General features: G+C 40.9%; 1 protein-coding gene and 1 long non-coding RNA gene across 2 annotated transcripts in view; one reads left to right on the forward strand and one right to left on the reverse strand.

Annotated features, from left to right (window-relative positions):
• KRT23 (keratin 23) lies at window positions 1-17,539 on the forward strand. The gene is made up of 8 exons (XM_055575922.1): window positions 1-470; window positions 8,124-8,206; window positions 9,780-9,936; window positions 11,193-11,354; window positions 11,442-11,564; window positions 14,549-14,769; window positions 15,597-15,628; window positions 17,189-17,539. The coding sequence occupies exons 1-8, from the start codon at window positions 75-77 to the stop codon at window positions 17,260-17,262; spliced, it is 1,248 nt and encodes a 415-aa protein (XP_055431897.1). The 5' UTR covers window positions 1-74; the 3' UTR covers window positions 17,263-17,539.
• Window positions 9,705-25,370, reverse strand: part of LOC129649011 (uncharacterized) — a 21,348-nt gene continuing 5,682 nt past the window's right edge. Inside the window, exons 2-4 of the long non-coding RNA XR_008712936.1 lie at window positions 11,396-11,543; window positions 11,138-11,276; window positions 9,705-10,049 (exon numbers count right to left, since the gene is read on the reverse strand). This is a non-coding gene — a long non-coding RNA (uncharacterized LOC129649011). The remainder of the gene's footprint in view (window positions 10,050-11,137; window positions 11,277-11,395; window positions 11,544-25,370) is intronic.

Raw genomic sequence — 25,370 nt, forward strand, 5'->3', positions numbered from 1 at the left:
GTCTGGGGCGGCTCAGTTTTGTGGTGCCAGGGAGTGGACCAGAGCCCAGTCCTGCCCCAGACACAGATGGGACCATGAATTCCAACCAGAGCTTCAGCCAGAAGCGCTCAGGTTCCCTCTATGCCACAGGAGGCAGCTGGGGCCGGCCAGGGAGCTTCCCCCGGGCTCCCAGTGTCCATGGTGGTGCCGGGGGTGTTCGCATCTCGCTTTCCTTCTCCTCACCGAGCTGTCCACTCCCTGAAGGGTCTTGGAGGTCTGGAAGAGGCAGCTCCCTCCTAGGCGGAAATGGGAAGGAGATGATGCAGAACCTTAATGACCGCCTGGCCACCTACCTGGAAAAGGTGCGTGCCCTGGAGGAGGCCAACGTGAAACTAGAAAGCTGCATCCTAAAGTGGCATCAGCAAAGAGATTCAGGCAATAAGCAAGACTACTCCCAATATGAGGAAAGCATCAGCCACCTGCAGGAGCAGGTAAGATCCTGGGTAACCCTGGAACTCAAGAGGGGACTGCATTTCCAGGAGACCCATGAGAGGAGAAATCAGTAGAAAAGATAACTTCCTGGAAAATGATGAAAAGAGCTTAAAATAATCACAAACAAAAGTATTCAAGGATATTTTCTTTCTTTTCCCTAGTGGCTCAGATGGTAAAGAGTTTTTTCTTTTACTTATTTATTGCTGTGCTGGGTCTTTGTTGATGAAGTCCTGAGCTTTTCTCTAGTTGTGGAGAGCGGGGGCTTCTCTCTAGCTGTGGTACGGGGGCTTCTCTTGTTGGTGAGCATGAGCTCTAGGGCATGCAGGCTTCAGTAATTGCAGCTCCCGGGCTCCAGAACACAGGCTCAACAGTTGTGACAGGCTTAGGTGGCATGTGGGATCTTCCTGGATCAGGGATCGAACCCACATCTCCTGCATTGGCAAGCAGATTCTTTATCACTAAGCCACCAGGGAAACCCAAGGATATTTTCTTGTGCATGTTGAGTTGCTTCAGTCATGTCCAACTCATTGCAACCCTGTGGACCGTAGCCCAATGGACTCCTCTGTCCTTGAGATTCTCTAGGCAAAAGTACTGGAATGGTTTGCCATTTCCTTCTCCAGGGCATCTTCCCAGCCAGGGATCAAATCCCTGTCTCTTATGTCTCTTGCATGGGCAGGCGGGTTCTTTATCACCAGTGCCACCTGGGAAGCCCAAGGACGTTTTCTTATCATACCTTAAATATGGAGTCAGAAAGTCTGTTTTGTATATTTAATCTTCTGTACATGAATTATATAGAAAAAATGGAAGGAAAGCAGGTGCTGTCTGGTACCACTTACGATCTGACAACATAATTGTAATGATCAGGGCTGGTCTTCATTCCTCACGCTCAGTGCGCAAGGCACAAGAGAGCATTTACGTCTCATTACATCAGTTCTGCTCCACCTCAAAGTCCTGACAACAGTGTGATTACCCTTCAAAAAAAGGCTGAGTTGTACTATTCTGGAGATCACACGTAAAAGCTGTCACTCCACTAGCAGATACATCTTTGTGATTTCCCTGGATGCTTCCTCCTGGGGACTGCCAGAAGTTCTGAATTCTAGCCACTCACAGTTCTGAAAAATGGCATCTTGCTAGGGAAAAAAATAATAAAAATGGGTCTGATTTTTAGAATTTTAGAGTTAGGATGGATTATGGAGACTTCTTCAAAAAATGAATAGCTTTTAAACCAAACATTTAAAAACCTAACTTTATACATACCTTCCGCTCAGTCACTCAGTAGTGTCCAGCTCTTTTTGACCCTATGACTGTAGTCCACCAGGCTCCTCTGCCCATGGGATTTTCCAGGCCAGAATACAGGAGTGGGCTTCCATTTCCTACACCATTATACCTTATGGGATGTTTCATAACATTGGCTAGAAGTACAGGGAATCCAGTCATCTATGTTATGTTTTAAAGCTATGTAAATTCTCCTAAGTAAAGCAATACCAGAAAATTTCCTGTAAGATCATGATTGAACCTATCCTAGAAAGAGCATCAAGGGTTTCCAACATTTCTATGATACTATTTCTCAACATTCAGTTGTCCCTGCTTGAATCAAGATAATAGAAATCTGTCCTTATAATGAACCCTAATTATTGAATAATCAACCTAACAGCTGACTGTGTAATTGTCTTAACTATATAGTACATGGTTGTCTTTACCAAAAAAAACAAGGTGACTCAACAAACCTTACCATACTGTTTTTATTAATAAAGTTGCTTTGGTTTTAGAATGGAGAGGACAAAAGTTTTTTCAAATGGGGAGCTAAGAACATAACTCCCAAAAGAAACGTGAGGTTAGACCTGGTCAAATAATGCATCAGCCGACAGCAGAAAGAGGGAGGAAAGGGGATGGAAAAATTTACTGAGCAATTATTATATGCCAGGCATCATGTCAGGTACCGAATACACTCATCAGCATGGTCCAAGAGCTTTCTGCAATGATGGAAATATTCTGTATCATCTGATTTATTTCTCACCACAACCCTGGAAAGAAATTGAAGCTCAGAGAAGTGAAGCAGCCATCCAAAGCCACCAGGAAGAGCTAGGGCTGGGATTCTAACCTAGGTCTGTTTCTAATGGCCTCATCATTTCCACATAGTGTGGTGCTGGCCAGTCTGCCTCATCAAAAATGATGCTATTTGTTAATAAAGATAGTGCATTCCATTTGTACTCTTAATCATACAACACGTATTTCATACCCATTATCTCATTCTGTGAAGCAGGTGTTTTTATCCCCAGTCTATGGGTGAGGAGACTGAGGCCAAGTGGGTGCCTAAATTCTTTGGAACAGAATTGAGAAAAGTGAGTGGGGACAATTACAAGGAGTGGGTGGCTGGCCCACCCTCCAGGAAACCCCAGGTTCTTGGTTCTGACACTAAATAGGAAGCTCCTTCAGCTTCAAATTATATTCATTTCTGGATTTCTTACTTCAGTTGTTTTTCTCTGTGTTTGAAGAAAACAGCTATTTGAAGTTCAGATGCTCTATCAGACCTCCCCTGTTTATAGGTGACAAAACAGAGGCCCAAAGAAGTCCCACCATGCCCAGGACTTACCCCTTCCTGGGCCTTTCAAGACTCATGAAATGTTCTGAGCAGATATAGTTCTCTCCCACCCCCACTTTGTAATCACCAACTCAATGGACACGAATCTGAGCAAACTCCAGGAGATAGTGAAGGACAGGAGAGCCTGGCGTGCTGCAGTCCATGGGGTCACAAGGAGTCAGGTATGACTTAGTGATTGAACAACACCCCCACTTTAGGGATGTTAAATGTTCCTCCAAAAGTCTGTAAGAAAACATTTCAGGAATTCCCTGGTACTAGTGGTTAGGACTTGATGCTTTCACTGCTGTGGGCCTGGGTTCAATCCCAGGTCAGGAAACTAAGATCTCACAAACCTAATGGCCAAAAAGAAAAAGAAAGAAAGAAAAGAAAATGATTTCAAAAATTAATCCATTCCTTTGAAACACAGAGTTGGACATCGTCATACAAATACTAAGGTGCAGAATGGCTCTCAATAGTACTATATTTGGCTCATTGGTTTACAGTCACAAGTTCTGTTCTCTTCTCCCTAGTAGATTACACACCCTGAAGCAATGAGGCTACACTAATACACAAACTAGATAATTCTAAAAGAATGAACTCAGGTCCTTGGGGAGAATCCAGGTGATTAATTACAACACAATGCAATACCTATGCCTCATATATTATTTCTCAACCCATTCTTGTTCATTCATTACTGTGAAGGATGGCTCAGAAATAGTGGTTGTATCATAATATTGTATCAGGTAACCCAATGAGGAAGAAATAGTTTCGGTTTTTAAATTTTTTCTATATCAACTCATGTACTATAAGAATGCTACCTGGGGAAATCAGACTTTTGATGTGGGTTTTGGCATGGATAAATTATAATTTAATTCAGAAAAACCAAATAAGTTCACAGATGATTTTTTTAACTATACACACTGCTTTGCATCCTTCTTATTATTTGAAATAAACTTTTCATGTGGAGTATTTTTAGATTTACATGGTACAGAAACTTTCCATAAATCACCCAGCTCCCCTCATCATTAAAATCTTCCATCACCATGGCACATTTGTCACAACTAACGAAGCAACATCAGTATACTTCTGTGAAATAAATTCACCTTTGTCTCAAACTTAATATCTATATCAGTATAGAGAAAGTGGCATTATTTTTTAATTGAAATAGAGTTGATTTACAATGTTGTGTTAATTTCTGCTGTGCAACAAAGTAGATCAGTTTTATATATATTTATATGTAGATGTATAGATATCCCAGGTGGTACTAGTGGTAAGAACCCGACTGCCAATGCAGGAGACATAAGAGACGTGGGTTTGATCCCTGGGTTGGGAAGATACTCTGGAGGAGGGCATGGCAACCCACTCCAGTGTTCTTGCTTGGAGAATCCCATATACAGAGAAGCCTGGTGGGCTACTGTCCATGGGGTCACAAAGAGTTGGACATGACTGAGGCAACTTCTTTTTTTTTAATATTATTTTCCATTATGGTTTATCACATAATATTGGATATAGTTCCATGCACTATACATTCTGTATAACACAGAATATTGTTTATCCATTCTATATGGAAGTGATGTTCTTAATGATTACTCCATGGTCTTCCAATTAAAAGTATATTATACATAAGGTACTTCATTGGAAAACTGTGGTGTTTCCAACACAGGTGGTATGTTTTATTTTCTGATTTCATGGAGTGTACAGGGCATGGATTCTCTGAATGTCAAGCAAAACCTCAGGGAACAGCTGAGGCTAACTGCAGGGATCCCCAGGCCATTTTGGATGGAGTTACTTTTCATCTCCCATGAGCTTAGATCATGCAAAGACTAAACAGATGGAGGGGAAAAATTGGTAAAAAATCGCTAAGCAGCACTGTAGAGGAAAGACAAGGAAATATCTACAGAATCCCTTTTCAGACCCATGGAAGTTGTCATGATACCATTTGGAATCCACTAAGGGAATTAAGAAGTTGGGCATGGGCAGCCAGTCTGGTTATCTCCCATCATGAACAGCATCTCAACATTTAAACCTTAGGATTTATCCAGTGCAGACACTGGCTCTAATTACAAAAGTGCTAGCCTTTTTAAAAGAAAATTAAATTTTCTTTACATTTTTCTGAACTAATTTAGCTTCAACTGATTGTTTTCAGAGTGTCTAGACTGTGCCCAGAAATGCTATTTTACATTATTTTATTTAATCTCTTCTAATCTAATTCTCATAACTCTGTGGTTGTTATTATTGCCATTTTATGGATGAAGAAGCCAAGACTTGGCAGAGCTCACTCAGAAGGTAGGTGCTGGAGCAGGACCCCAGGCCCTGCTCTGGGAGTTCCAGACCCAGTGTTCTGAACACCTCTGAATCGTGCTATTGTGTATTCATGACACAAAATTCCAAGTAATCAGTGGAACTTTGAACAGGGCCAGATTTTTGAAAGGTGTCTTTGTGTCAAAGCATAAGTTTGTCCTAAGAAAATCCTCTCTAATTAAAGCAACTATCTGCATAAATACGATGGGAATATCACAGATTCTTTGGCTCCAAGTAAGTTACAGAAGTTTGGAGCTAGGACCCCCAAGGTCACTTGTTTTCAGTACAAGCTCCTTATTTGTAAACAGCGTTGATGGAACTGAAGTCCACAGAGTTGGGTAACTGACCCAAGTTCACACCAATGGTCAGTAACAGGAAATAAAAGGAAAATCTGCTGGTTCCCAGTTCAGCGCAATGCTTGGTACAAAAGTAGTATACTTTTGACATTGAGATATCTTCCATCCAATTTTCCCCAAGACAATGACATACATTAAAATTGAGTGTCATATATTATTTCTCTGATATGTGTATTTCTCTGATTACAACTACCTAGGCAATGGCACCCCACTCCAGTACTCTTGCCTGGCAAATCCCGTGGACAGAGGAGCCTGGTGGGCTGCAGTCCATGGGGTCACAAAGAGTCGGACACTACTGAGCGACTTCCCTTTCACTTTTCTCTTTCATGCATTGGAGAAGGAAATGGCAACCCACTCCAGTGTTCTTGCCTGGAGAATCCCAGGGACAGTGGAGTCTGGTGGGCTGCCGTCTATGTCTATGGGGTCGCACAGAGTTGGACATGACTGAAGCGACTTAGCAGCAGCAGAAGTATTTACAAATCAAACATTTATATACTCAATTTCTCAGGTGGATACTTCAACAATAATTCTATTTTTAAATAAAAAATATATACACATCTAGTGAAAGTCTTTAACTAGAGGCAGTTACAAAGTTAAAGTTTTAACATGAAGTTTATTAATCTACTTAATTTATGGTAGAGAATTATTTCAGTTAATATTTTTAATTTTTTGTTTTTGACTGAAGCTACTTAGCAGCAGCAGCTGATATACAATGTTTCAAGTGTACAGCACAATGATTCAGTTTTATATATATATATATATCCTTTTTCAGATTCTTTTCCATTATAAGTTATTACAAGAAATTGAATATAGTTCCCTATGCTATACAGTGTGTGGGTGTGTGTGACATAGTTGCTCAATCATGTCTGACCTTTGCGATCCATGGATTGTAGCCCACCAGACTCCTCTGTCCATAGAATTCTCTAGGCAAGAATATTGGAGTGGGTTGCCACTCCTGTCTCCACAGGATCTTCCTGGCCCAAGAATCAAACCTGTGTCTCCTGCATTGCAGGCAGATTCTTTACCATCTGACCCACCAGGGAAGCCCATGCAAAACAGTTGCTCTTTGTTATTTATTTAATATATAGTAGTGTGTATCTCTGGAGAAGGCAATGGCACCCCACTCCAGTACTTTTGCCTGGAAAGTCCCATGGACGGAGGAGCCTGGTGGGCTGCAGTCCATGGGGTCGCTAGAGTCAGGCACGACTGAGCAACTTCACTTTCACTTTTCACTTTCATGCACTGGAGAAGGAAATGGCAACCCACTCCAGTGTTCTTGCCTGGAGAATCCCAGGGACGGGGAAGCCTGGTGGGCTGCCGTCTATGGGGTCGCACAGAGTCGGACATGACTGAAGCAACTTAGCAGCAGCAGCAGCAGTGTGTATCTGTTAATCCCAAATTCCCAACTCATCCTTCTCCCCTTTCAGTTAATATTTTAATAGCTACAACTGGGGCATTCTCATCATTGAATAATTTACAAACACATATACATACCTATAAGTTATGCATATGCCTATGGTCATTTAAGGCAAAAAATAATTATGGTTAATTCAGTTCATTCACTTAGTTGTGTCTGACTCTTTGTGACCCCTTGAACTGCAGCACACCAGGCTTCCCTGGTCATCACCAACTCCCAGAGCTTGCTCAAACTCATGTCCATTGAGTCAGTGATGCCATCCAACCATCTCTTCCTCTGTTGTCCCCTTCTCCTCCTGCCTTCAGTCTTTCCCAGCATCAGGGTCTTATTTCAAATGAGCCACCTCTTCACATCAGGTGGCCAAATTATTGGAGTTTCAGCTTCAACATCAGCCCTTCCAATGAATATCCAGGACTGATTTCCTTTAGGATTGACTGGTTGGATCTCCTTGCAGTCCAAGGGACTCTCAAGAGTCTTCTCCAACACCACAGTTCAAAAGCATCAATTCTTTGGTGCTCAGCTTTCTTTATAGTCCATCTCTCACATCCATATATGACTACTGGAAAAACCATAGCCTTGTCAAAAAACAAGTCGGACAAAACAAAAACAAGTCGTAAAAACCAAGTCAGACACGACTGAGCGACTTTCACTTTCACTTTGTGTGGCTCTTACTATATAGTTAAAAGGCATTTTCCACAATTACTCTCCTTCCCCCGCCTATATCATTCTTTGAGCAGTTGCATCAATCCTATCAAAAGCCAATATAAAAAAAGACAGTGAAAGTGACTGCAGACCATACCCTTACTACAAAACCACTCTTGTGCTTTGCATTTAGTAAGTGCTCAATAAATATTAATTGACTTGACTGCTCATTATTCCACTGCTAGAAAATAAAGCCTTATCTGCTGTTAAGTCAGATTCTCAGGAACTGGGCAGAAATGCAGCTGTCCTGTGGATTTGCATGTGACTGAAGTGACTCTTGGTGTGTGCTTTACAGATAGCAGATGGCAAGGTGAACAACGCTCAGATCATCCTTCTCATTGACAACGCCAGGATGGCAGTGGATGACTTCAGCCTTAAGTAAGTTCCTTTTTCACAGTGTTGTGGTGGGTGGGGGGAGGGGACAAGGGTTGGTTTGGTTTTGGGAATTGTTCTTGCTCCTGTTTCTGTTTTGCAGAAAGAATACGTATCTCACCATTACCCATGTGTAAAATCTTACTAAGCTATAATAAAAAGGCATGCAGCTGCTGCTGCTGCTAAGTCGCTTCAGTCACTAGGGTCCAGACAGATCTGTCTGGACCCTAGTTTAAACAAATCAGATATAAAATACACTTTTTGGTATGGGGAAATTTGAATACAAACCCTTCAGTTCAGTTCAGTTCAGTTGCTCAGTCGTGTCCAACTCTTTGCGACCCCATGAATCGCAGCACGCCAGGCCTCCCTGTCCATCACCAACTCCCGGAGTTCACTCAGACGTCCATCGAGTCGGTGATGCCATCCAGCCATCTCATCCTCTGGCGTCCCCTTCTCCTCTTGCCCCCAGTCCCTCCCAGCATCAGAGTCTTTTCCAATGAGTCAACTCTTCGCATGAGGCAGCCAAAGTACTGGAGTTTCAGCTTTAGCATCATTCCTTCCAAAGAAATCCCAGGGCTGATCTCCTTCAGAATGGGTCTCCTTGCAGTCCAAGGGACTCTCAAGAGTCTTCTCCAACACCACAGTTCAAAAGCATCAATTCTTCGGCACTCAGCTTTCTTCACAGTCCAACTCTCACATCCATACATGACCACAGGAAAAACCATAGGCTTGACTAGATGGACCTTTGTTGGCAAAGTAATGTCTCTGCTTTTGAATATGCTATCTAGGTTGGTCATAACTTTTCTTCCAAAGAGTAAGCGTCTTTTAATTTCATGGCTGCAGTCACCATCTGCAGTGATTTTGGAGCCCCCAAAAATAAAGTCTGACACTGTTTCCACTGTTTCCCCATCTATTTCCCATGAAGTGATGGGACCAGATGCCACGATCTTCATTTTCTGAATGTTGAGTTTTAAGCCAACTTTTTCACTCTCCTCCTTCACCTTCATCAAGACGTTTTTTAGTTCCTCTTCACTTTCTGCCATAAGGGTGGTGTCATCTGCATATCTGAGGTTATTGAGATTTCTCCCGGCAATCTTCATTCCAGCTTGTGCTTCTTCAAGCCCAGTGTTTCTCATGATGTACTCTGCATATAAGTTAAATAAGGAGGGCAACAATATACAGCCTTGACGTGCTCCTTTTCCTATTTGGAACCAGTCTGTTGTTAGATGATATTAAAAACCTATTGATTTTTATGTTACTATGCTTATTTAGAAAACTCTCTTTTCTTAAAAGATACATTCTGAAGTATTTAGGGGTTGAAAGGACATAATGTCTATAATTTACTTTAAAATACAAGATAGAATATAGATGAAATTAATATAGCAAAATGTTAATAGCTGCTAAATCTAAGTGATGGACATATGGCTGTTTATTATGCCATTCTCTCTAATGAAAAAAATAATATTGGATCACCATCATAGAAAAACCTGCATGAAATGTAAAAAGTAAGAAGTTCAGCCTAAAACTAAGGTGAATCCTTCCAATAACAAGTGTTCTGTTCTCTTCCTTCTAACCAAAGGTATGAAAATGAACACTCCTTCAAGAAAGACTTAGAAATTGAAGTTGAAGGTCTCCGAAAGACCTTGGATGATCTGACCATTGTCACCACAGACCTAGAACAGGAGGTTGAGGGGATGAGGAAAGAGCTCATCCTCATGAAGAAGCGTCATGAGCAGGTAGGACTCCCAGGATCTCCAGGTACCAGTACAGCTCTTAGTCTACGCATTTCAGGGGACTCAGTTGCTCCAGAAGAAACCACCACCTGGATGCCAGCTCTATGGTCTTCAACCTAAATAATCATAAGGAACCACATACATATCTAATTTTTCTGTGTTCACAGTTATTTACCCTGGTGTCAAATACAACAGCTAAAACACAATTCCAATTAACTATGACATCAGTCAACAATTTTGTTAATATACAGCATTTATCTAGACCTGTTTATTAATATGATGAGAGAAAAAGAAATGTGTAGGATCAAACTTCTTTCATTAACCCAATGTGCAGCAAGTTGGAGAACAACAGAATAGACTTCCACGGATCCAGATTATATTCAATATAGTTATATTCTATAGTAACTCGTAGTTACAGTTACTATATATTTGATATAACTATTGGCAAAAATTGAGTCTCAATTGCCAAAAGCATTTAACTGACTTTAAAAGTTAGCATCCATCTAAAATCCCCAAGACTCTGATGAAAAGATAGAAAAAAAAAAAATCCCCATTTTAGGCAAACAAAACTGCTTATCAAAGAACCTTGCCTTCTGCACAGCTGGTTAGACATGATTGTAAATTAAACCTTTCCTATAGTTTCTTGGTTTCATGATACCTCATGGGCATCATCCCTACAGAGTCATAATACACTGACAAGATTTGGAAAGTCTCTACACCATTTGGCTTTGGGTTACTGAACTGCTGCCCCAAAGCTTTGGCCTATAACCTGAAATGTTCAAGTGTTTCATTGTGTCATCATTTCACTCATGAACACTTGTTGAAGAGTACTTCACACTCTATGTAAGCAAAATTCCTTGTAAAATGTTTTCAACCAGGGATTAAGTCAGTAATCACAGGGGCCATTTGACTACCTGTCCAGTGCTATTTTTACTTCATAAAATTATAAGAGAGGGGCTTCCCTGCAAGTCCGTTGACTAAGACTCCTCACTTCTTCCACTGCAGGGGCCCTGGGTTCAATCCCTGTTCAGGGAATTAAGATCCAACATGCAGTGTGGTGTGGCTAAAAATATGCTTTTTTCCCCATATATATGTTTTGTCATCAACAAATAATAACTGAGAAACCAAACCAAGCCGATGGAGGAGTGGCAAACACATAAGCTGAATTTTTAAAAGATCTGTGTACTGCTGCCCATCAACATACTTCTGGCCTTCTGATTGTCAAAACTGATTCATTTTTTCTCTCTGTGGTTAAACAGGAAGTGGAGGAACACCGTGTGCCAAATGACTTCAAGGTCAACGTGAAGGTGGATACAACCCCGGGAGAAGATCTGATTAAGGTCCTAGAGGATATGAGGCAGAAATATGAGTTTATAATTAAAAAGAAGCATCAAGACTTGGACACTTGGTATAAAGAGCAGGTAAAAGAAAGATGCCCAAACTTCCCAAAGTTTCCACTTACAAGTGGTCCCAATGCCAATGCCTCTCTTCTTTTCGTGGTCTCACAGTCAGCAGCCGTGGCCCAGGAAGCGGCCAGTCCAACAGGTGTGCAGAGCAGCCAAAGTGACCTTCACGAACTGAAGCGCACTTTCCAGGCCCTGGAGATTGACCTGCAGGCACAGTGCAGCAAGGTGAGTTTGAGCTGGAAACATCTTAGGTCAGGTACCACCTCCTCCACAAAACCTTCTTCTCTCCGGGGCCTGTCTCTCCAACTCCCTTGGGGCACTTCTCCATCCAAACTCCCACTTTCCATCCAAATTGTCCACAATGAGGATGATAAGAGCTATCATTTATTGAGGTGTCCGTGCTGTGCCACATTCATTGCATTCAATGTCATCAATCCTCACATTAACCTTTCCAGATAGGTCTGGTGTCCCCATTTTGGAGATAAGGGCACCAAAGCCCCAAACAGTTAAGTGAATTGACCAGGGTCACACAGTTAATAAGTGGCCAGTGGTGAAGCCACACGGTGGTGTGGGGTGGGGGTGGGGGTGGGGTGGGCAGTTCTACACTCTTAAAACCCCTATCAGTGCTCTCCCCCTTACAACCATGCTGCCCCATCCCAGTTCCAAGAAAGAGAAATTCTGGTGCTGACATGAGTAAGTAGCAAATCCAGGCTTGGCTGACTCCAAAGTGCTGCTCTATTATTGTGTATGTGTCTTATACAGTGAACAGTCTTATACCCAGGGAACAGTAAGTTCATGTGTCTAAGTCATTTCTTTGATCTTCATGGTTTTCAGTAAAAATGCTTCTAGGAGTGTTATAAGCACTTAAAATTCATTAAATAAAATCTATCATTGAATTTCCTTCTTAGCCTATCAGAATCTTCTAATCATTCATCAATACCATTCCCCAGTGCTACTCTGCTCTCAGTCTTGAGGAGAAATAATTAGTTCATTTTGTTGCACCTGGTAAATTACTGTCACATTTTAAGAATCAGTGACGATGGACAGCCATTTAAAATGCACACTGTCAAGGTGATGATAATGAACACAGAAATAATTACAGTATTTTATATTATTTAAATACAAATAAATTACTATATTTTAAAATTATCTAAATAGTTTTGTAGCTTTCAGAACATTTTAGCATTAGATATTTCACAACAACCCTGCAAGGTCAGCTTGACATTTACATCCAGTTTCATGCTTTCTACTACCTGACACTATTCTAAGTAACTGAGGATTTGATAATAAGGGACTTTGTATACTACTGTAGACGACAGACAATAAAGGCACAAATCATCAAAATAAATAATATGCCAGATGGAGGAAAATGCTGCAAAGAAATGAAACATGAGGGAGAGGTTAGGCTTGCCAGGAGAAGAGCTATCATTTTAAAACCAGGTAGTTGGGAGAAGCTTTACTGTTAAGGTAAGAGTTGAGCAAAACCCTCAAAGTGATACGAAGATGCTTTACATGGCTATGGGGAGGGAGTTCCAGGTGGAGGGAATAGCAAATGCACAAGCTATGAGGCACGGGTGTGTCAGACAGGTTGGAGGAACAGCCAGGAAGCCAACATGGATGCAGTGAGTCAACAGAAGGAAGAAGAAAGGAGAGAAGAGGAGGCCCTAGGGTTATTCCCCTTGACCCTTAGAGGGAAGTCAAGGGAAATTTGAAACAGAGGGTATAGACAACTCTTTGAGGAGCTCTGCAGTAAGCAAAGGTGAGCAAAGAAATTGGCTGATCGCTGAAGGTAGTTATGGGCTTGAGAGAACAAATTTTAAGGTGGAAGAGATTCTATGTGAAAGCTGGTGGGAATAATCTAGGAGAGAGGAAAGCATTCATGTTGCAAGACGGTAGGTAATTGCTGAAATAATCGTGGCACAGACAGGGACGGTTATTCCCCTCATAACAGGAGGGGAATGAGTGTCGACACAGACTCATGTCTGTGGGCGGAAGCTGGTGGAGCTGGTGGGAGCCCTCCCCTGAGGGCTTTCATATCCTTGGCAACAGAAGAAGCAAGGTCATGGGCTAAGAGAAAGGACAGGGAGAAGAGGGGTTTGCAGACAGAAAAGAAGGGACAAAATATCCCTTTGGGAGAACAAGAAAGTGACGAGACCAGGGACATGTTGGGTAATAGCCAGGCAGCATGAAGGGCCTCCTGGACGTTAGCAGCCCTGAAGTGCAGGGCGCTTTATTAGCTATGAATGTCTCTTTAAGATTAAAGTTATGTGCGCTAGAAAAGTAGGTGGTAAATCCAAACAGAACAGGGACTTGAACTTGGTTCTCTGCTTCCTTCATTTTGCAGCTTTCAGAATTTCCTCAAAAATGACAATGTGTTTGTTATGAGAGTCACCAAATTAAAATGGAAGACACGCAGTGAGATTTGAATTCAGATGAACAAGTGTTATTTTAGTATAAGTTCTTGTGCAATATTGGGGGAACATTTGGAACACATTTATACTAAAAAAAAAATTACCGATTGCTCATCTGAAATTCATACTTAATCAGGTGCCCTCTATTTTATCTGGCACCCTTACTTGAGACCCTTCTCTGAAAATACAAAAAGATAGCAGTCCTAGCTACTATTTCCTTCTAGGACCTTTCAGTCTGGCCAGAGACAAAATATAAGCAGAAGTAGGTAAGGAACAGATCAGGGCAAGGTGGGGTATACTCACTCCCAAACAAGCTACATCAACAATAAATGCTACAGGAATGCAGCTAAGTTGCACAGAACTCCCTGACACAAAGGCTTTATGCCTAGAAAAATGAGATTCAGAAAGTCCTGACTCCTCGTTGCCTGGCTCCAAACCTAAAAGTCAGCTCCTCCTCACTCATCCCCAGCTCCACCAAGACACCCAGCAGAGTGGTTGGTATATTCTCACTACTCAGCAAGCATGCGTGCTCAGTTGTATCCAGCTCTTTGTGAGCCCATGGACTGTAGCCCACCAGGCTCCTCTGTCTGTGGAATTTTTCAGGCAAGAATACTGGAGTGGGTTGCCATTTCGTCTTCCAGGGGATCTTCTCCACCCAGAGACCAAACCCACATCTTTTGAGTCTCCTGCATTGGCAAGTGGATTCTTTACCACTGTGCCACCAGGGAAGCCCAACTCAGCAGGCTATTAAACCAAGCCATCAGCCAGTAGATGAAAGAAATTTCATTCTTCTTTCAGAAATCTGCTTTAGAAAACATGTTATCAGAGACCCAGTCTCGGTACTCCTGCCAGCTCCAGGACATGCAACAGATCATCTCCCACTATGAGGAGGAACTGACGCAGCTACGCCATGACCTGGAGCGTCAGAACAACGAATACAAGGTCCTCCTGGGCATCAAAACCCACCTAGAGAAGGAAATCGCCACCTACCGCCAGCTCTTGGAGGGAGAGAATGGAGGGTAAGGCAAAGACTGGCAGGGGAGGACAATGAAAAGTGTACCCAGCCTTGTGTGCATTCATGTACCCTATGGTCCCGTTGGCCATCATCCATGTAGAGAAAGAAAGGCTTATGCTGAATTTCTTCTGTAGCTGCTTAGATCAGGTTGTATTCCGTTAAGTAGGAAGTTTGAATTCATCAACTGTTATTCCCAGGACACTAAGATTTGAAGTCAACAGTTTCACTTAATATTTTATATCTCTAGAAACAAACAATGAAGAAAGTTTGGCTACAGTGTTTCCCAGTGGGAATGCACCCAATTTTTGCTCAAAAAAGAAAAAAAAGATTGAGGAATCTAACAGCAGGAAAAGACTCATAAGAGATTGAGATGTCCAGATATTTTATCTGGAATCTCTGACTACTTTTGGTATAACTGTCCACAAAAGGGCACATATGTTCTATGACCCAAGAGAAAGGGTTAGAATGTTTTTAGTACATAAATAAAATGTTATTGGACCAAATTCAAAACAGTCTGAAAAGCCCAGGGGTTTCACACTTCAGAGGCAGACCCTGGAAAGGATCCCAGGGAGGCAAAGCCTGCAGCTGGCTGAAAGGATGGAGGTGACTCAGCAGATTTCTCCCGCCCCCAGGGTTAGTGGGAGGTAGTACTCCCTGCCTTTTGGTCCAGGAGGGTTCTCCCATGAACTCATGACCTTGAAACTACAGAACTCAAATAATTATCCTCATTAAAGAGCTATGAATGTACTAGCAGGCAAAGGAAGTTATTTCATCTTGAGACGTTTTTATGGTTGTTGCTAATACTAAAATGAGCCTTTATCACTTTTATAGGAAAATGGAAGAATCTAAGTCAAACGTCAAAGGTAAAAAATACTCTTTCATTGTTTGAATCTACCTTTTTTTTTATTGAATCAGCACATTTATCCATCCTTCAATAACCATACTCTCTCGTGTACTACTGAATGTTCTTTGTTCAGTTTTTATTTTATTGCCAAATGGCCAGGAATATTGAATCAACTTAAATTAGATATGGCTGAACCAAGTGAGCTCTCAATTTTGTCCTAAACAATATATATATATATAAGCTCTTTGCCAGCAGTAAAGTAGATAAAAATAATCAGTGATATTATTATATCTCTATTAAATTATGGGCTCAATGGACATGAATCTGAACAAACTTTAGGAGATAATGAAGGACAGGGGAGCCTGGCACACTGCAGTCCATGGGATTGCAAAGAGTCAGACACAACTTAGTGACTGAACAACAATTAAGTTATGGAGTCTGCAGGCCAAACTCCTAGGAAATTAAGGAAAAAACTATGTCCCATAATTTCCCAAACTACATTCTGTTGAATACTAGCATCCCATGAGATTTTAACTGTGTATTATAAAAGATGTGTTCTGTGGCCCGGTATGGCTGGGAATACTATGTACCACTATCCTCTTGGTGAAGAATCAGGCTATGTTTCAGCATTGAAGATGGAACAAATACTGCTGCAAGGAAGAAAAAGTAAGAGAAAGAAACCACAACAAAATTTATTTTGTTTAGCACAGTGTTCCCAAATACCTTTGACTAGAGAACCCTATTTTCTCAGATTACAATTAACATCTCACAGAAAAGTTTAAGAAGTCACAGTCTGGGACAGGTGGCACTTTCTGATTAGTTTATGATAAAATGTTCTAAGGCATTAAAGGTTCAGGGACTGAGAGTCCAAGCAACCATCACAGAATAGCTGGCTTCATTGCCATTCCTCTGCAAGATCCCAACACAGGGTTCTTCAGCCTCTCTTTGGTCATGTCCAGGGTCGGGGAACCCATTACTGGAGAGGGTGAACAATCTACTATTGGAGAACCTTGACTTTAACAAAGTTTTCCCTGGATCTCTATTACTGGTTTCAATTCTTCCCTCTGGTCTAGAATTGGTATATTGATGCATCAACAAAGCACTTATTCAAATAAATCTTATCTTTGAAAACAGTGACCATGATAAACATTCCTGGCTTCTCAGGATCTTTCATATGGCATACTCTATAGATCTTAAAATGAGGTCCCCAGAATGGCATTTAAGGCTCTGTACGTTCATAGAATCTATGATGCAAGGGCTCAAAAGCCCATATAAGCAGAAAGGACCCCTCCAAGCACTTGTGGTCCAATACTGGATTCTGTATCAGGAACACTTGGGGTGAAGGTCTTGACCTCTAGAAAGTGACACTGTTCAGATACCCTCATTTCCTAGAAGGTGGGAGGAAAATCTTCCTTGGTAAGATCTTTTTTCACTCCATCAGAGCCCACCATATTGCTTAGTGATCATTCTAGAGAGCCTTTGGGTGCTGAGAACAGGGGCCTGGAAAGGAGTGCAGTTCAGATGGTGGGGAGAGCATGGCAGTGACCTCTTTGTTGCTTTTTTTTTTTTTAATTTGCAGCTCCAAAGATCAAGGCCATCACACAGGAGAGCGTCAATGGAAGAATAATTCTTTCTCAAGTGAATGAGATCTGAAAGTACAAGTGAGGCCAATAAAAATTTCTGCCTGTTGTAAAAACTATTTCCCCTCAATGGAAAGTCCTTGCCCAGGTGAATTCTAAGAGGTTTCCTTGGAGTTAACAAACTCAGAAAATTTTTTCTCTGTAACAATCCCACCATAATGATCTTCATATATTGCTGCACTTTTTCAATTAAAGTATGAGTTCATGAGCTTAAAGCTCTACTTTACTACCACAGTTGTCCGATTCCCACCATTGTACATGTTTTATAGCCAATAAAACTCCACACAAGCTGCATCGTGTTCTTTTTTTTTTTTTTTTAATATCATAAGGGAAGACAAAACCTCAAGATAAGGTCAGTCTTGTCTTGACAAGACCTCTTTATCCTAAAAATGGATCCTCGGAGCATTGTCCATGAAAGGGCGACAGGGACCTTAATGCTCTGAAGGTGTTTGCAGCAAACACTGGGCAGAATTATTACCTGCAGCGATGCAACTGGGGACAAGATGCGGTTCACAAGGCTCTCCAAGATCTCTAGACTTCTTCCAGCAGAAAAGTGGGAGTGGGGCAGGGATAGAGAAAGGAATGCCCAGAAAGGCCTCACTGAGATGACCAAAAACTATTCTATCTCACACATGAATGAATGAACAACTTCAGTGCCTAAAAGAGAGTTAAAACTAGAAAAGGAAATTCAGGGGGAAAAATCCTCATTACAGATAGGTACTGAGACCCTAAAAGGGGAAACAACTCATCCAAAATCTGAGTTGCAAACATTAGGATCCAGGATATTATGTTGAGGTGTAGTAAGGACTAAAGAAGACAGACTAGGCACCTCTGCCCCTGAAGAAGATGTCTTTTTCTCAGATTTTAGTTGTGTGAGCTGCTAGTCCAAGGCTGGTACAGAGGAGCAACACTGGAGAAAAGGAAGACAGAAACCTACATATTCACTAAGACATCATCAGAAGGCCATACATGAAAACAATAGGATATTAACAATTCAATGGACCATCAGTTCAGTCGCTCAGTCCTGTCCGACTCTTTGCAACCCCATGAATTCCAGCATGCCAGGCCTCCCTGTCCATCACCAACTCCCGGAGTTTACCCAAACTCATGTCCATCGAGTCAGTGATGCCATCCAGCCATCTCATCCTCTGTCATCCCCTTCTCCTCCTGCCCCCAATCCCTCCCAGCATCAGGGTCTTTTCCAATGAGTCAGTTCTTCACATGAGGTGGCCAAAGTGTTGGAGTTTCAGCTTCAGCATCAGTCCTTCCAATGAACACCCAGGACTGATTTCCTTTAGAATGGACTGGTTGGACCTCCTTAAAGTCCAAGGGACTGTCAAGAGTCTTCTCCATCACCACAGTTCAAAAGCATCAATTCTTTGGCACTCAGTTTTCTTCACAGTCCAACTCTCACATCCATACATGACCACTGGAAAAACCATAGCCTTGACTAGAGGGACCTTTGTTGGCAAAGTAATGTCTCTGCTTTTCAATATGCTATCTAGGTTGGTCATAACTTTCCTTCCAAGGAGTAAGCGTCTTTTAATTTCATGGCTGCAGTCACCTTCTACAGTGATTTTGGAGCCCCAAAAGATAAAGTCTGACACTGTTTCCACTGTTTCCCCATCTATTTCCCATGAAGTGATGGGGCCAGATGCCATGATCTTCATTTTCTGAATGTTGAGCTTTAAGCCAACCTTTTCACTCTCCACTTTCACTTTCATCAAGAGGCTTTTTAGTTCCTCTTCACTTTCTGGACCATAGGCATGAGCTTTACCATTTGAGCTACCCGGGAAGCCTTCCCTAGAAACTCGGCTGGTAAAGAATCAGCCTGCAATGGAGGAGACCTGGCTTCGATCCCTGGGTTGGGAAGATCCCCTGGAGGAGGGCATGGCAACCTACTCTAGTATTCTTGCCTGGAGAATCCCCATGGACAGAAGAGCCTGATGGGCTACAGTCCATAGGGTCACAAAGAGTCAGATGTGACTGACTAAGCACAGCACTATACAGGCATGGGCTAGTCAAACTCTCCCACTTTACAGACAAATAAACTGAGACCCAGACAATAAAGGCATGGACCCAAACACTCACTGGATTATTGCAGTTGGATCTAGATCTGAGCCTCTAGACTCCATGTCCAGTTGTTAACCTAAAAGTACATTTAGTTCCATGTTCATCTAACACATTGGCAATACCCTGAATACTTTTTGTCTCTATGTTTGCATACTCCCTTGGAAAGGATTGCTTTTGATTTTTTTCTGACCTGGGATGTGTTAAAACTGGATTAGTCTTCCCTTTAAGGAAATAATTGGTATTTTCTGATTCTCAATACCCAAAGAATAGAAAATCAACCCTTAACAATCTGAAATTAGGCAAAAGGAATCCAGGATAATCACATGATTGCAAAAATGTATCATTGGTTTAAATGAAATACCTTAATTCCCTGGGGTAAAACTATAAATTTATCTTTACTGTGTGATTACTTCCAAGAATTTCAAAAATAACCAATTTATAATATCTTCAATGAATTTTTGTGCAATACCTCTCTGTGCAAATTTTGATGATTTGGGGGGTGCAAGAAAAGATCCATATTAGACTATATTAGTCCTCTTTTTCTATTTCATTCTACTAGAACTTCTTCATGTTAATAAGGTACTATAGTCTCAAGGCATATCTTAAAGTGATTTTTTTTCTCTACTTTAGCATCAATTCACTCTGCTATTTTAGACATTATCTCTTTTTTAAATCTAGATATTAGACATAAAATATACTTATTTTCTCAAGATGAAATTTAGCAATGCTAGCAAAATCTTTTGAAGAAATATTTTAAGACCAACATGACAAGCTGAAGGTAAAGTTTTAATACTAGCCCCAGAAAATAATCAACTAACCTTACATTTACTGTTATCACTTACATAGGATTTGGTAGTCATAAATCAAAACATAAGAATAATTTTTCAGGACTTCTCTGGTGGTCCAGTAGTTAAGAATCTTCCTTGCAAGGCAGGAGACATAGGTTCGATCCCTGTCAGAGAACTAAGATCCCATGTGCTGCTGAGCAACTAAGCCCGCATGGCACAGCTACTAAAGCCCGCGTGCTCTGGAGCCATGCTCTGCAACTGCTGACCCTGCAAGCCACCACTAGAGGCCACACACCCCAGTGAAAGATCACACATGATGCAAAAAAGATTCCACCTGCTGCAACTAAGATCCAACTCAGCCAAACGAATATTTTTTCATTTTTAAAAAAAGGATCATTTCAATCAAGCAGCTAAAATACTCCCAAAGTATTCATTTTCTCTGTACCAATTAAAGTAAACCAACTCATCCTGGTTTGTTCAGGAAACCCCTTAGTCCCAAGCAAACTGGAGTTCTTGGTCAGTCTATTGATAAGGAATTGCTCTTGCCTTACTCTATTCAGGCTGCTGTAACAGAATACCACAGATTGAGTGGCTTATAAAAACAACAGAAATTTATTCCTCACAGCTCTGGATGCTGGAATGTCCAAGGTCAAGGCACCAGCAGGGTTACATTCTGGGGAAGGTTCACTTCCTGGTTCATAGCCTGTGCCATCCCATGATGGAAGGGGCTTGGGAACTCTGTGCAGTCTCTTTTCTAACAGCATTAATCCCATTCACAGAGCCTCCACCCTCATGAACTAAATACCTCCCAAAGACCTCACCTTCTAAAACCATCACCTTTGGGGGGTAAGATTTCAACATATAAATTTTTCGGACAAGTAGAGAGGAATTAAACCATTTTCCTGAGTAAAGAGACAGTTGCACAAGTTTAGACTCTAGGCAGCATAGAATAACGTCTCTCACACATCTGAGTAAGTCCAAAAATATTTCAAAATATCCATTACAAACTGATTAGTGCCTGTAGGTTCAGGCAAGTTGCCAACTGAGAAGGTTTCATTTGTATTTGGTTTTGACCCACGCACACCCAATCCACATAAAAGAGTTGGTAACAAATTCTATTGTTTCCATTACAGGAACACTTCAAGTAAATAGCAGCTATTCCATTACCCAAAATCCAATTAAAGAAATATTTGGCTAATCCAGAGATGTATAAGATGTATCAAGTATTACTTTGGAATATTTATGTCAACATATTTTTCAGTAGTACCATAATAACATAATTGAGTAGATAGATCCATTTAATATTTTTCAGTCCAGTCAAATGCATGCCTTGACTAAAAGCTCATTTTTCCATTAATGTTTTTATATACCTACCCTGTTAATGATGTGTGGAATTGGAAACTAAACTTCATAAAAATTCATTATTAAGGAATGTAGCAATTTTATGTTGGTAGAAATGTCATAGAGCTGAAATAAGAGCAAGAAGATGAATCACAAATTATGGTGGGGAAAGGTAGGTAAGAGAAAGGGACCTGAAAAAGTTACTTTAGCACAGAGGTTCTCAAACTTGGCTGCACCTTAGGATCAACTGTGGAGATTAAAAAAGTCTAATGCCCAGACAACTTATAGATCAATCAGTTCAATTGATTGTTGATAGTTCAATCAAGTTTTTTGAAGGTTAAAATATAGACATCCATATATTTTAAAGATTCCCAGGTAATTACAATGTACAACCAAGTTTGAGAGCTTGTTGCTTTAGTAGCATCAAGTGCTTTTGTATTTGTTTGTATGTTTCCCATATTTCTAATTGTTTAATACTCTCATGAGAATTAATTACTTGTTCAGTTCAGTTCAGTCGCTCAGTCAACCCCATCGACTGCAGCACACAAGGCTTCCCTGGCCATCACCAACTCCCAGAACTTGCTCAAATTCATGTCCATCGAGTCGGTGATGCCATCCAACCATCTCACCCTCTGTTGTCCCCTTTTCCTCCTGCCTTCAATCCTTCCCAGCATCAGGGTCTTTTCCAATGAGTCAGTTCTTCGCATCAGGTGGCCAAAGTATTGGAGTTTCAACTTCAGCATCAGTCCTTCCAATGAATATTCAGGACTGATTTCCTTTAGGATGGACTGGTTGGATCTCCTTGCAGTCCAAGGGACTCTCAAGAGTCTTTTCCAACACCACAGTTCAAAAGCATCAATTCGGCGCTCAGCTTTCTTTATGGCACAACTCTCACATCCGTACATGACTACTGGAAAAACCATAGCTCTGACTAGATGGACCTTTGTTGGCAAAGTAATATCTCTGCTTGTTAATATGCTGTCTAGGTTGGTCATAGATTTTCTTCCAAGAAGCAAGCATCTTTTAATTTCATTAATCACTGCAGTCACCATCTGCAGTGATTTTGGAGCCCAAGAAAATAAAATCTCTCGCTGTTTCCATTGTTTCCCCATCTATTTGCCATGAAGTGATGGGACCAGATACCATGATCTTCATTTTTTAAATGCTGAGTTTTAAGCCAGCTTTTCAACCTCCTCCTTTACTTTCATCAAGAGGCTCTTTAGTTCCTCTTTGCTTTCTGCCATAGGGTGGTATAATATGCATATCTGAGGTTATTAATATTTCTCCCAGCAATCTTGATTCCAGCTTGTGCTTCATTCAGCCTGGCATTTCTCATGATGTACTCTGCATATAAGTTAAATAAGCAGGGTGACAATATACATCCTTGACATACTCTTTTACCAACTTGGAGCCAGTCCATTGTTCCATGTCCAGTCCTAACTCTTGCTTCTGGACCTGCATACAGATTTCTCAGGAGGTGGGTAAGGTGGTCTGGTATTCCCATCTCTTTAAGAATTTTCCACACTTTGTTGTGATCCACACAGTCAAAGGCTTTAGCATAGTCAATGAATCAGAAGTAGATGTTTTTCTGGAATTCTCTTGCTTTTTCTATGATCCAATGGATGTTGACAATTTGATCTCTGATTCCTCTACCTTTTCTAAACCCAGCTTGAACATCTGGAAGTTCTCAGATCACCTACTGTTGAAGCCTAGCTTGGAGAATTTTGAGCATTATTTTGCTAGCATGTGAGATGAATGCAATTGTGTGGTAGTTTGAACATTCTTTGGCACTGCCCTTTCTTTGGGATTTGAATGAAAACTGACCTTTTCCAGTCCTGTGGCCACTGCTGAGTTTTCCAAATTTGCTGGCATATTGAGTGCAGCACTTTCACAGCATCATCTTTTAGGATTTGAAATAGCTCAGCTGAAATTCTATCACCTCCACTAGCTTTGTTGTAATGATGCCCACTTGACTTCACACTCCAGGATGTCTGGCTCCAGGTAAGTGATCACACCATCGTGTATCTGGGTCATTAAGATCTTTTTTGTATAGTTCTTCTGTGTATTCCTGCCACCTCTTCTTAATATCTTCTGCTTCTGTTAGGTCCATACCATTTCTGTCCTTTATTGTGCCCATCTTTGCATGAAATGTTCCCTTGGTATCTCTAATTTTCTGGAAGAGATCTCTAGTCTCTCCCATTCTATTGTTTTCCTGTATTTCTTTGCACTGATCACTTAGGAAGGCTTTCTTATCTCTTCTTGCTCTTCTTCAGAAATCTGCATTCAGATGGATATATCTCTCCTTTCCAGGTACCTAATCAAATATTTTCCCAAAGCTCCTATAATGAATTCTATGATGAAAATTTGTCATGTTATTTTAGCCTCTTCATTTCTTTTACCGCTTAGATTTTCGTCAGAACAAAGTAAAATATTAACATATGCAGATAAGAGGCTCCTTAGGCAAAATATCTCTAAGCCAAGCAACTAAAAGATTTAGTATTGGGAATACCTAAGTAAATTTTTCCTTAAAGAAATATCAGATTGTTTTAGTATTTCCCACAGGTACATTTTTTATTTCTCTAACAGTTAATTAGACATCATGCATAAGCTCAAATTAAAAAATAGTAGCTTTAGAAGAAAACACAGCAATCAACTAATTGAATCCACTTGTTTAAGAAATGAGACAGGTAAAGTGTAGAAAGGTTAGCCAAGCCCTCCTGAGATTCAAATCTCATTCCTACCTACATATAGCACCTCTGACATATGGAAATATCAGAACTGAAGAGAGCATCACATAATTTTTAATACTCATTGTTGTTGTTCAGTTGCTAAGTCGTGTCTGACTCTTTGTGACCCCAAACTCATAGCAAATTAAAAACAACAATTCTAAACATGAACTATTGAAAAGTCAAGATAATTAGGGCATTAACTCTTAAGTTGAAACAATTTGCAAAAATGCCAGTAATTGCAAGAAAAAAGTAAGCCTAAGATAGGTACTAGAGGTTGAGTATTTTTATTTTCTCTACATATGGTCTTAAATAAATTATTTTACATAGACTATATGTAGCATGGACATTTTTTAAAGCTTATATTGTGCCAGATGATATACCATACCATTTCTCCAGGGGGAAAAGTAATATAATTCCAAAATTACATTTTATGGACATCAAGCAATATTGTATTATGGTTACATATGCACCTATCTAGCCTTTCACTTTAGAAAATGGATACTAAATGGTATTTTTTTCTGATTATGCAGTAGATATTGGTGGCCCCAATGAATCCATACGACCACCACCATCACCCTACCCCACACACCCCCTGCCCCGGGACTCATGCCTTTCTGTAATTTCTCCCATATTTACTTTGTCCTGGGCCATGACTTCATTTCACCAACAGAACATCAGCAAGCATGATGAAGCAGAGGTTTGATGAATGCTTACACATCAGCCTTACCCCTTGGACTGCTCTTTCTAGGAAACCAGTTACCATGTAAGAAGCTCATTTACCCTAAAACTATCACACTGAATAAGTCTAAGCTAGCCTCCTAGAAAGGCCACACGAAGGAAAACTGAAGAAACCAATCAACAGCCATAACTGAAGCTCCAGACCTGTAACTCAGATCAAGCCATTCCAGCTAGTTCTCAGCCATTCACGCCAACCCAGCTGAGGTCCCAGATACCATACAGCAAAGACAAGCCATTTTAGTATGCTAAATCTGAAATTGTGACCCATAGAACTATGAAAAGATAGAACAGCTGTTGTTTAAAGCCAGTATATGTTGGGGTAGTTTTTCATGCAGCAGTGGATAAACAAAACAAAGTATTTTAAAATAGAAGAGTCAATTATTTGCTCAGTGACAATAACTGACTTAAGGCTAGTCCATTAACAATATTATGTGGCAGCCTGGCTGGAAGGG

Source organism: Bubalus kerabau, chromosome 4 (genome assembly GCF_029407905.1).
Source record: "Bubalus kerabau isolate K-KA32 ecotype Philippines breed swamp buffalo chromosome 4, PCC_UOA_SB_1v2, whole genome shotgun sequence".
Lineage (NCBI taxonomy): Eukaryota > Metazoa > Chordata > Mammalia > Artiodactyla > Bovidae > Bubalus > Bubalus kerabau.